We start from the raw sequence: 13043 nt of genomic DNA, 5'->3' as shown, positions 1-13043 counted from the left end.
TTTCGGTTTAGCAACTCTCTATTAAAAGGCACTATTCAGGGGCAGCACAGCAGTTAGTGGTTGGCATACGGTATCTGCTAACACAGTTTGAATCTCAGCATAGGCCCATCCCGTATGGAGTTCACGTTTTCCTGTGCATGTGTGGGTTTACACGGGGTACTACTCCGGTTTCTTTGCACATCCCAAAAATATGCTTCTTAGGTTAATTTAAGACCAGAGGTGTGAAAGAAAGCGTGAAAGGTTGTATTTCTATCTGTACCCTGCAATTGACTGGCAACCAGCATGGTTATAGTAGGTTTTTGATTTTTGTCATTATAGTTAATTTTTATTTCTTTTTGACTTTTGTTTTTAAAGCGGGTTTGTTAGTTTTAGGGGTTTTTTTGTTAAATGCTGCAAATATATATATATATATATATATATATATATATATATTTAACCAATTTTAGTTTTTTCAACCATTACCCCACCTCTTGCCCAAAGAACAAATGGCAGAGGAAATGGATGGATAGTTGGGACAATTTCAGAATCAATGTTACCCGCTGTTACGTAGAACTTGCTGCATTGTTTTCTCCTCATGCTAATTTTTCAAATGATAGAAGATGAATAATGATCAAAACGTCTTATGCCATCAATTTCACAGTTTTAAACTTCACAATCTTCACCACAGTGTCGGCAGTGATGAGTCTGTGTGGCTGGAAATGTCTTAGAACACGAGATTGTCAGATGAGGATACGCCATCAGGAAACACTTAAGAAAGTGTGCCTTTTTTCATTTTCCTCAACTCATGAACAAATGAAGTATTATACAGGACAATGGAACGTCTACAGTTGAACGCCCAAAGGTGGTACAATTTAGAGGTCAACGAGAATTTACCGTAAGAACATGTCCTAAAAGTTCAATGAAACTTGGAATTCAAACCTTCCAGTGGTGAGCAGTCTGAGCTGACAAGAACCTCTCTGTCGGCCTAAGCACTATCAGATTTACCGATAGTGCTGCAATATTAGCGCAATACCAGATCTTTTTTGAAAATGGATTCTTAGATCAAAATGTCAATACCTTTTATACTTACTGTAAGTTATTCAAGCAGTAATGTATGGTATATCAATAAGGAAAAAGTGGAAAGTACCTAAACTAAACTGATCTTGTGTACATGATATACTGTTGGTGGGAACTATATGTTCTTCCACTTGGTTGGGTGTGTAAAGAATAAGTGTAGCAGCACACCTTGGTGCTCTGTCAGTGACTTAGTCTCACTCTGATTCTGTACAATCGCATAATGGCTGAGCATATGGAGGGTTCATTATCGGCTCCAATCAGCCAAGCTGCGGTTTGTGATATGTGTGTAAATTAGGCAGGACATGTGGCAACACAATTAATCTTGTAAGAACCTCAGGTTAAACCACAAGACAAAATACGAGGCATTCATGAGGAGGCAGAGTTGTGAATAGAAAAGCAGACCACAGTATCTTTTCCTCGGTGCTGCAGGCAGGCACTGATCATGTACAGAAGGGAAAGAAGTCGAGCTTTAAGTGTTACGAAATAAGAAATGAAATGAAACCATGCTTCAACAAATTTACCTTTAAAAATGTACTTAACCTTTATTCATCGAGGTACGTCAATTGAGAACATATTCTTATTTGAAATGTCATCCTGGAAAAAGCAGAGCAAAACAAAGTAAAATGAAAATACAAATACATACTGTACAACAAACTGCACAATGTTGTATAGAATAAATAGCTGTATTAGTACAGCTTTAATAATGTGCATGTGTGTATCACTGAGATAATCTCACATTTGCGACCACAACAATAAAAAAGCCTAGATTTGTTTGCTAGGTGCGGAATGTGGAACCTGGTAAACGGGTTAGCAGACATCTTGTGTATGCTGCGATAACTATCTTAAATTGATTGTACAATGGTTGGACCTAAACTTGCTAAAATGTAGTTTTTTTATTACTGGTGTTATGGCACAAACGTTAAATACAGGTATGTCATTTAGCTGTACAAATATGATACCATATAAGCAAACACAACCAATACCTAAATATTGGTTATTGTCATCTTTGGTAGCTCTTGAAGACAGCTTTTGTAAAATAAAACACAATGTAGATGTTTAAAATTCTATCTGTACTTTGTCCCATTCTCTTGCTATCAGGGTCCTCCATTTGTCCAAGCCAGATGGAAGTGCTTCTTTATGCTACGGCCTATTTTGCCGAATAAAGAAGTTGGTTGTGCATAACCCCTACTCAAGTCAGGTTTCCAAATGATCCAATTGATCATTGACCGTGGATTACATAAGCGAGGTCTCATTAATTATATACAATTGTGCGAAAACAGCCATGGTGAACTTTAATTCAAATTATAATTTTCTTATACAGTTAAACGAATATTATTATTATTATAAAAAAAACAAATGTCTGACTGCTACCTGAATATACTTTTGAGTTTAAATAAATTGAAATAAATAAAACCATCCATTCATCCACCCATCCATCCGTCCATCCATTCTCTTCCGTTTTTTGCGGGGTTGCGTAACGGGGACAGCAGCTTTATCAGTGAACCCCAGACTTCCCTCTCCCCAGCCACTTCATCCAGCTTTTCCGGGGGAATCCCAAGGTGTTCCCAGGCCAGAAATGATGGTCATAGGTAACACATCAGTGTGTCATTAAATACAAGACCAAAAACATATTTACCGGTACTATAATTTGATTTGTTTTGTCCGATGTGATATAACGTAGAAACACCTGTGCCTTACAATCGAGAGGTTTTTGTTTTTCCCAAAACATGCATGTCAGGACAACCTGCAGACTCAAAATAATCCGAAAGTTTGTGTTTCACAGGAGTAGAGTGTATCTGTGAAGAGATTACTCCCCAAAGTCCTTTCCAATGGTTAAATAACATGTCAGTGCTGTACTGTATATAAAATGCACTTTCTACACGGAGTTTAACACAAAATGGGTGGTCGTGAATTTCTTTTATGCATTAGATTTTATATGAGGAATTACATGTCATTGCAAATAACTGAATAATGTTCAGGCATTACAAAACAAACCTCAAAATTCTTTAAGCTCAGCAGTGATGGACACTGAACAGGTCCTTAGATCAAATCAAAGACACACCTACCTAGGTATACAGTGATGCCAGTTCACTTGCTTGTCAACAAGGGAAGAAAGGGGAACCAGAAGGAGAGTTGTTTCCGTGGCTTGTGAATCAGCAGATGCAACAACAGTTCTGTAGCTAACACACCAGGATGGGGAAATGTGACTGAAACGGGCCCACGGACCTTTCTGACACCCAATTGTTTCCTGAGTTTCTGTGTCTGACTTTCCGGACCGGAAACTTTTGGGCACCCCCCAGAGGAGAAATTGTATGTGTTTATTTATATGTGCACGCACTGTACTCTGTGCTTGTGTGTTGCGGACGTGGGCCATGGTGTATTTGTTAGTGAAGATGCAGGAAGTACCCTGGTAACACGCCTGCTGCTTTTTAAATGGATGTAAGGATGGGAACGAAAGACACAGTGTTGAACAATGAGCTGGCCATGTTGATTATTACCTTCACAGGAGGAAAACATTCCCTTGACCTTTGACCTGGCAAGGGCACGTTGGAGGCCAAATGGGTGAAAGAGTGATGATACAAATTAACTACAATGGAACCTCGAATTACGAATGCACCAGTTTACGAACAATTTGAGGTATACGCACAAAACTTCATAGAAAAACTACCTCTATAATTTACATACTATTTTCTCTATACGACGTCTTGTCCTGAACTAGCGGCTGGATCCATGTTGTGCTTCTTCTCGCGCTAACCTTCATTAGCAACGTGCAATAGCACATTGCTGCAAAGTGAAAAGAATTTGTAAAACTCCACGGCGTAAGGAAGAAATCAGTTGCATATGCAGAAGTTCCACCTCAGCATTCTTGTTCATCCAATCACATATGGTAACCCCCTAGATCGACCTATGAGACCATGGGAGGATTTATCCCGTGTTGGCTGCGCATCATCGCAGCCTCAACTGGTATTTTCCCGTGTTGTATCTTGTCCACGCTAATAAATGAATGGCATTTTTGAACAACGTTCTGCACCGATACTCATAACGTAATTCAAATGTGCAGTTCAGTTAGTCAGATTCGAGCCGGATAGCTGATAGTACAGCTGCGGTCACAAGTTGTGAGCAGAGCGCACTCAGCTGAACGATAAGCATGACGCATTCAGCACAAGGACGACGAAACATCAGCAAATAAAATGTTAAAGTGTTTTTTAAAGTTTGTCTTAAAACAGCTAACCTTAACTAGAATCCCAGTTTGCATTTTATCCAAAGGTCCTTGTTGATGTCGAAATCTAAAGTTAACTTGCCAATTGCCATGACACACTTCCGGTGACAGAGCTTCTTCTTCTTCGTCGTCTTAAATGAAGAGGGAAGACGACAACAAAGAAGAAGAAGCCGACCCCGCAGCAATGCAAAAATAGACTAAATAGACTATGCTTAGTCCTACCATTTTTTTTTTTTTTTAAGTTTCCCGTCTATGTTTATCGCCTATAAAATGGGCATCCGTCATTGGTGGATAGGCGAATGCCCAGCTCTATTTCTATTTCTTTGGTATACTGTAATACTGTCTTTTCACTTATTTCTATATTGTATTATTAATCACACTGTGGTAAGAAAAAAATAGATAGATAGATAGATAGATAGATAGATAGATAGATAGATAGATAGATAGATAGATAGATAGATAGATAGATAGATAGAAAGATAGATAGATAGAGTAATTTTGACTAAAGCATGTCAAGTGTGTCTCTAATAAACTATTGCAGATACGTGGCTCATTATAATTCCAGCAAAATAAGAAAACAACAACAACTGCTCTACTGCTCTCTGGTGAGCAAAGCATTTATGATGTAAAGAAAAAAACAACAACGCTAAAACATAGGTAAGTATCCTTATTGGTGTGCTGGTAACAGGAATAAATGAGCAGTACATTGTGCAAATCTTTATTTTGTTGTCGTTATATTTGTCGTTGTTGTCTTATATTTCCGACGTCCATCCATCTATACCGCTTATCCTCACAAGGTTTTTAAGAAATTAAGCACGTTTGGCGTTTATTTTGAAAACCTCGACTTGATCTTAACCCGGAAACAAACCAGTGTTATGCAAGTGAGTTGTCTTCCACTTACTTGCACAGCAAACATTGCGCATATCTAATATAGTAGACACGTATTAGTATCTGGTGGCGTTATTTTTCTTACGCTAAAAGAAAAAGAAAACAGAAAGCGGCGTTGTGTAGAAGGTGTCATAGCACGACAGCGGGGCCTTATAAGCGCAACGCGAAACTAGGTTGCTCTTTTGCAAGTGAATTGTTAGCACATAGGCTAACTGGTGAATTTTCTGTCAAATTGGGTCCAGGTAGGGCGGAAAGGACATGTCCTGTGGCTTGTTGGAGTTTTGTCGTCTCCAAGAGCTCAAGACAGTCAGGGACTATTTGTTCCACGGTCAAACTGAGCCAGTGGAGAAGAATCAAACAGGTAATCGCAATCATCAGTATCGACAGACGATGCTAAATCCTGTCCCCTCCTGGATATACCACAGGGGCAATTATCCACGAGTAAACTATTTTCTCTTTGAGTTAAAACCGTTCTTTCTTGGTGTTTTGCACACACACTTATACATATACAAATATACTTAAGAGGCGGTAGTACGAGTCTCTTGCGTACATTGAAATGAGTTGTTTGCTTTCTTCCTAGCTGAAAATGAACTTTCGTGGGACACATCTGACTGGGAAACAGCATGGGAAAGTGACAACAGCAAAGAGCATAAACCCACACCGGCCACATTGGTTTGTCATGTCGTCTTTCATCATCTTAAAATCAGATTTTTGCCCCCTGTAGATCTGCAAAACTTAATGGAACATCAGTTGTGGTTGAAAGAGAAACTTACATGTGCATGGACGAGAATGCTGAGTAGTCATGTTACCAGTAGTTGTATGGATGCCTGATAGCCTTAGTAACAAACCATTCATCCGTTTTATTTTGGTGGAGTAGACACTGGACTTGTTTCCAGTCAAACGTTTTTATTACCAAACCCCTTTTTACACTAACTTGAACAGCTGTTATCCTTGACATCTGAATTTAAAATGAGTTCTTCATCATTGCAGATAGGGCTGCTCGATTATGAAAAAAATATTAATCACGATTATTTTGGTAATAATTGAAATAACGATTATTCAAACGATTATTTATTTTTGCTACAAAACAAGAACAGGTTTAAACATGTAAAAAATATTAAGAAAAAATTCTTTCAAACGCTATAATAATTTAAGTTTGTTTTGGACCCAACAACATTTATTAAATTAATTATTTTAAAAAAACAATTAAAGTGCAAATGTATGTATTAAAGTATGGTTTCCTTGTACAAACGAACGAGTTAACTTGCTATGCATTTATAAATTGCCAAAGTAGAAAACTGACTGGAGTAAAATGCCAATTTTGACAAAATAACAGACATGCTATTCATCTATACATTTAGACCTTTGTCTGGAGCCTTTTTTGTTTTGTTTTTAAAGTAATATGTACATATTGTAAATAAAGTTAAAGTAATTTGCTTCTGATAAATTGTCAATTTAATATGCTGATTGGGTTTAAACTCATTTAAATGTTGACTGTTACATACTAGTACGTAATCTATACAATACTCATATTGCAGTAGGCCATATATCAACTGTATTACAATACAATGACCAATAATATGTTTGCAAATAGCATTTGAAGCAATTTCAAACAAAAATGAACACAAAAAATTTGACTTCATATTATAGAAGAAATTTAACTTAAGTCACAGTAATAATGTTTTGCATGGTTTCTATTTTTGTGCTTGTAAAAGTAGTGTATATTTGCACAAGATATGTTATTTAAAATAAATTCCCTTGTGCCGATTGCGAAGTGGAGTCTGTGCCCTAAACATTTGGAAGCCTTGTCCGGGCAACAGATTCTGTTATCTTTTTGTGTCTCTCTGATGTTGATGGGTGGGGGTTGCTGCGTACAGTGTTTCAACGTTGCGCACGATGCCAAATCTGACTCGGTGTTTTCTTGCTTTGGTGTATCATAACATCATCGTAAACCAAACGATGGTTGAATAGATTTGTTATGTTGCCGGTGGATGCAGAGACAAGTTGCACTTTTTACGTCTTTGGTCGCCATCTTCCACGGCAAACCCAAAATGTAACCAAATAAGCGATTTCGACTTGCCTTGCTTGTTTACAAGTAATTCCTGTGGCGGGTCTTGTGCCATTTTTAGGTCTGCTACTCTGTTAAAACGTTGAGTAGGAGCGTGTGCAGTGTGACTTGCGGGGTGCGGCGTGCGGGCCGGCTGGCTAGCTAGCTAGCTTGGAGAGGGCGGCGCGGCGGAGTAACTCGTGTGCGCATGCTTCAAAACAACTCAAAATTAGTATTAATAATATTTTTTTTTTACGATTAGGCCAATTTTGTAATCATGGTGTGTAATAATCGAAATCGTAATTGAATTTCGACACAGCCCTAATTGAATATGAAAATTACCTAAATTTTAATTTAGCTAACTCGGGTGCATTTACATTTTATAACGTTGATTCCTGTACATTGTCGCTTTAAAAAAATCTGTTGGTTGTGTACATATAATATGATGAGACAATTGAATATTCATATGGTTTCACAGTCAGAACGGCTCATTGAGGGAAACCATAACTACAATGTAGCCTGTGACAAAAAATGTGTTTGACACCTCTGTGCTACACCATGAGTGACTAAGGTTGGAGTTTTTGTGCATGGCACATACAGTGGCTTGTGAACGTATGCCCCCCCCCACACCTTTACTTTGTATTTTGTATTGTCACAGTTGGCCAACGTCGGATTGGTCTATCCTCGGTACAGTCCCTCCCTTCGGAGGTTTTCATGTTTACCCCGTGCTTGAGTAGGTTTTCTTCGAGTACACCGGCTTCCTCCTACATCCCAAAAACATACTTCTGAGATGAACGGGAGACTCTGAATTGTCCATAGGCGTGAATGCTTGTTTGTCCATATGTGCCCTGCGATCAACTGCCGACCAGTCCAGGATGTAACCCGCCTCTCACCCAAAGACAACTTGGATAGCTCACCCGGGACCCTCATGAGGAGAAGTGCAAAAAAAAAATGGATGGAGGGAGTGAAAAATGTTCTGTCAAGTTGTTATTAGTGATGTTTTTCCGCTAACCTGTAGGTGGAGGAAACCACAGAGCTAAGTGGACCTTGGCTGCAGGACTGTGTGGTATCCCTGTCTCCCTGCTCAGACCTGCTTGTGGTGGCTCATGAGCAAAAGGCTGTCTTTCTCTCAGGTCAGATGTCGACATAGACACACAAGCCTCTTTCACGTGGAAATCGCATTAAATTGCTGCATCAGAGCTACTGTATAACAACAGACGCAGGCAGTATTTATCCACCTGTACCAGTTCCAGGGGTGTCAAACTCCGGTCCTGGAGGGCCGCTGTCCTGCCTGTTTTCCATCTCTCCCTGCTGCAACACACCTGTTTCAAATGATCAGCTCATCAGCAAGTTCTGCGGGAGCCTGATCCCGATCCCGATCGTTTGAATCAGGTGTGTTGGACGAGGAAACCTCTAAGACATGCAGGAGGGCGGCCCCCGAGGACTGGAGTTTGACACCCCTGAGCTCCGCAGAACACGTTAGACGCGTAAGAATGTCTGCACAAGCATGTGGTCACGGTAGACATGTAAAATACAAAGTATAGACGGAAACAGTTGCTTTGAACAATCAGATGGGATAAGTGAGCGTCAGGTGTTAATTTTCACACCTCTGTCTTGGCAATTCCCACTGAAAATGTACAGTAGCTCAATCATCTCTTGATGAGCAGAGGCGTTATGGTTTGGCTGATTCTTTACAGCTAAGTGGCGAACAGATGGAGGTGGCAGAGAAGAGATGACTCTGGCTGTGTCTTGGAGTGGAATACTCAGCACAGAAGAAGGGTGAGATGATTGTCATTTTTGGTAAAAAGCTAACAAATGTTTTGGAATTTGTAACCATGGCAGTGTTCTGTTTGGAATTTTAAGGTGAAAAATGCTTCGCTGTATAGTATGCTACTGTACTTTGTAAAACAAACCCTGAGGGTTCTGAAAGCTATATGCTTTTGTGGGGGTAGTTATGCTACAGGCAGTTCTTCAATGAAATATGATTAAAATAATAAATGTCAGGTGTATTGTTGGATTTCTCCCTTCAGAGAGCGTGTGAGCAGCACCATCTGTATACCGCTGGCAAGCCAGAAGAGGTACTCCCACACCCCTCTTTTCATTTTTTCTCGTATACGAGTAACGAGGTGCCTTGATATCATGGGCATGTGTCTGATTATTGTAGAAGCTCCACTGGGCGACCGGACTGGACATGTGTTGTTGTGGGTTTCACTTCTGGCCATGTCCGCTTCTACACAGAGGTACAGTTATATTAAATCCGTCACCTCTTTATTGCTTGCTGCATCCTAATATTGTTACGCGCAGGGAAGTCAATGTTGTTTTTAAATACATTAGTGTGTTTGTTCATTAGGGATGATATTATTTGTTTTTCAATAGAATGGGGTTCTGCTTCTGGCCCAACTGCTTCATGAGGACCAAGTTTTAAGACTGAAATGTCGCACGTATGAGATCCCTCGCCATCCTGGTGTCACCGAGCAGGTAGGAGATGAGTGGAATTGTGTTGGTTTTTTTTCCCGCTTTCAACTTGAATCTTCTTCAGCAATATCACTAATTATAGTAATGAGAGGAGCAACGATTAATCTGCAATCAATTATCAAATTAATCAACAATTTTGATAACCGATTGTTTAGAGCCATTTTTTAACATAAAATTGTCCTCATCCTCATCAGTGAATATTCCCAGATTCCTGTAGTCCTCCATGAAAGCAAGCTGATTATTAATTAATCCAAATGAGATATTTGCAAACTTTGCTATTACTTTGGAAAACAGTGATCTCCATGTTTTGCCTGTTTACTGACATGTTAACCACCAAACCAATAACTGAATCATAATTTATGTTTTAGCATTTTAAAATAATGTCCTGTTTTTGAATAAATAGATAGAAATACCTGTAATAAAATAAAACATAGCACAATAACCATTTTTTTCACACCGAAACCAATAAACGATAACTCCCTGCTACTACCTCCTCTCCATTTTTTTTGTATGCTTCAAATATATCAGTGGTTGCAGCTTAAAAGAATAATGTAGCGGGTTTGGAGGTTGACGTACAGGGTTCCCGCGGGGCCTTAAAAAGTCTTAAAAGCATTGAATTTACGAATTTGGAAATAATGCCGCCGATACGGTTACCATGTCCGCCTCGCTGTGCAGATGTCCAGGGTTTTCGATTCCAGGCTCCGGCCTTCCTGTGTGGAGTTTTCATGTTCTCCTCGTGCCTGCGTGGGCTTTCTACGGGTTCTCCGGTTTCCTCCCACATTCCTCCTTCCAAAAAAAAACATACATGGTAGGTTAATGCAGTGTTTCTCTGAGGAAAGGCCATGAGGAAAAGTTGGCGGAAGAAGTTGGCGGAACTGCCTGTAAAAGACATGCAATATGCATACATACATACAAACATACATACAGTATACACACACACACACACAGGGGTGAACATAACTGCATGCGCAACAGAAATCACTGATGCGTAACGTAATGTACGTCACGACGTGCCTTTGCGTACCAGTGGTGCAACGGCTCACGCATCAAGCATGCAGAGCACGATCTGCAAAATGGTTGGTGAACAAAAACTGTGTGTTCACGTTAACGCAACGTGATTAGTCTGCATTCACTGTAATAGCAGCAAAGAAAGTTGAAAACCCTCATGGATCATGTAAGTTGCATGTATGCGCAGGTGTATGCGCTCACAGGAGTTTTCTACCCCAAGTATCAATATTTATAACACGGTTTATAGAGTCGAGGAGACTTCAGCTGAGTGTAGTGCACAATTTTTTTTCTGTCTCCACATCGTGAAATTTGGGCGCCCAGACGCTTGGACTCTTAAAGTGACAGGAACCAGCCAACGTTAGCGTGTTTGAGGCTTTCAATATTAGCCTAATTTGCTGAAATCGGACCGATACAAGTGACATAATTTTTTCCCAATATCGGTCCGATAAATAAAATATGCATGTTTTATAATGTTTTATCCCATTCATCGATTAACCGAAAAAATATTGGACAAATTAATTGATTATGAAATCAATCGTTGGTTAGCCCTAATCATGAGTAACTTTTTTTGATCTCAGCATGAAGAGTTAAGCATCCTCTACCCTACTGCCCTGGTCACCATAGATGGTTTCAGCCTCTTCCAGTCACTGCGCGCTTGCCGGAACCAGGTGGCAAGAGGTATTAGTGTGTGTGTGTGTATTAAGATTGATTTCTTTGCTACCCAAGGGGAACAGCATTAACCATGAAGAATCTAGATATAAATTAGCCGTTTGGTCACACTCACACAAAGCCAATAACTAAGCTTTTACAAGTGTTCTGTGTGTGTTTGACTGTATGCATACATCACTGTGTGCATTGTCCAATGATTTTAATGTGGATCACGCCTACACGCTAAAGGGGAACATGGACAATGAAATCACTGTTCCATGGGTTCTGATAATACTGTCTTTCTTTAAAGCTCTTTCTCACATTTTTCGGTGCCACCCCTCGTCTTTATTTTCATAAATCTAGCGGCAGCTGCTGGTAGTGATGCGATTCAGCCTCCTCCCCTGGCTTATAAGAAATGGGGTCTCCAGGACATGGACACTATTGTAGACCACTGTAGTGTGGGTAAGTGTATAATTGAAACTGATTTTCAGTTATGTGCTGAGCCTTGCATAATCAGATTGTGTTGTCACTGTCACAGTTATTTTATTGACCATGTACTGTTCTTGAAAAAGTATTTGTTCTCTTCTGAAATTATTGCTTTTTTTTTTATGGAGAGGAGAGTGGAATCAAATGAGTAAAATTAGGGAAAAGCATAAACAAAACATTTTTATTGGTATTCGTTTAACCTTAATCCAAAACGTTTTGTTTCGGTTCTCTCATAACGACCAATCACAGCTCAGCCTCAGAAAACAGGTCAGCTGTGATTGGTCGTTACCTGAGCCCTGAGTAGTTGTGATGTCATTTTCAGTCGACAGAAGTGACAAAATGGCCGTCCCCAGAGATGGCTAAAAACAAGTGGATTAACTCTTATTCCACAAACGCAATATTTATCAGAATGCATTGTTTCCACTTGTGGGCTTGCATAGAACATATCTTTGAAAAAAATATGTTTGGGTTGACTTTCTCTTTAAGCAAAGAAAAAGTTGATGAATAGCTGCTGGAAACACCCAATTTTGTTCCCCATACAATTACCTTGCATTTTATGATTACTGTAAAACACAAAAGTCTGAAGTTGGTCTTGATATTGACTCTACATTAAAATTGCCTGCCTTGAGTATGAAAGGTGGGTTTTCCCTGTTGCCCTGTTATTGACAAGCAACTAGTATAAGGGATATATGGATGGATACTCCAAACTTTATTTGTCCCAATGTTTGTGAGGTCAACAACATTCAAATGAACAGAAGCTATTGCGAAAGCAAATAAAACACCGTACAGACTATTGAACACAGTCACTGTGTTGTTTCGATTTTATTTTATCATCTTCAATCTGTAGATTTCAGTGTCTTTAAACAGTGGTTGCAACACTGTAGTTGGTCCAGCGTGCAGATCTACTCGACTCACACTAATTATGTACTGTATGCATAAAAAAGGCCGACATAGAGGCGAACTATAAATCTGTCAGGATAAAAGCATATTGTAGTCAATCATTGTGAGCAATGTTGCCTGCAGAAGGGAATCCACTGCAAAAGTACAGGAAAGAGACAGGAGTAGGCTAACGTTTGTAGGATAAGAGTTAATCCACCCCTTTTTAGCCATCTCAGGCAGCTACCATTTTGTCACTTCTGTCGACGGCTGACCTGTTTTCTGAAGCTGAGCCGTAATTGGTCGTTACCTGAGCTCCGACCAGTTGTAATGTTATTT

The 13043-nt window shown here is 39.6% G+C and overlaps 1 protein-coding gene across 3 annotated transcripts in view; it reads left to right on the top strand.

Annotated features, from left to right (window-relative positions):
- Positions 1-5116: 5116 nt before the first annotated feature.
- Positions 5117-13043, top strand: part of rab3gap2 (RAB3 GTPase activating protein subunit 2 (non-catalytic)) — a 30573-nt gene continuing 22646 nt past the window's right edge. For 2 of the 3 annotated variants that reach the window (XM_086048934.1, XM_086048932.1), the window contains exons 1-9: positions 5148-5525; positions 5745-5836; positions 8230-8344; positions 8909-8990; positions 9242-9289; positions 9376-9451; positions 9588-9689; positions 11273-11372; positions 11706-11804. In XM_086048934.1, the coding sequence (XP_085905060.1) occupies positions 5423-5525; positions 5745-5836; positions 8230-8344; positions 8909-8990; positions 9242-9289; positions 9376-9451; positions 9588-9689; positions 11273-11372; positions 11706-11804 (817 nt within the window). In that variant the 5' untranslated portion in view covers positions 5148-5422. Of the gene's footprint in view, positions 5526-5744; positions 5837-8229; positions 8345-8908; positions 8991-9241; positions 9290-9375; positions 9452-9587; positions 9690-11272; positions 11373-11705; positions 11805-13043 lie in introns of all 3 variants that reach the window. The other variant, XM_086048933.1, reaches the window with a different exon arrangement.

This window comes from Filicampus tigris, chromosome 13 (genome assembly GCF_054856515.1).
Source record: "Filicampus tigris isolate MCC_2025a chromosome 13, RoL_Ftig_1.0, whole genome shotgun sequence".
Taxonomy (NCBI): Eukaryota; Metazoa; Chordata; class Actinopteri; order Syngnathiformes; family Syngnathidae; genus Filicampus; species Filicampus tigris.
The sequence above is the reverse complement of the archived record's forward strand: the minus strand, read 5'-3'. Positions and strand labels throughout refer to the sequence as shown.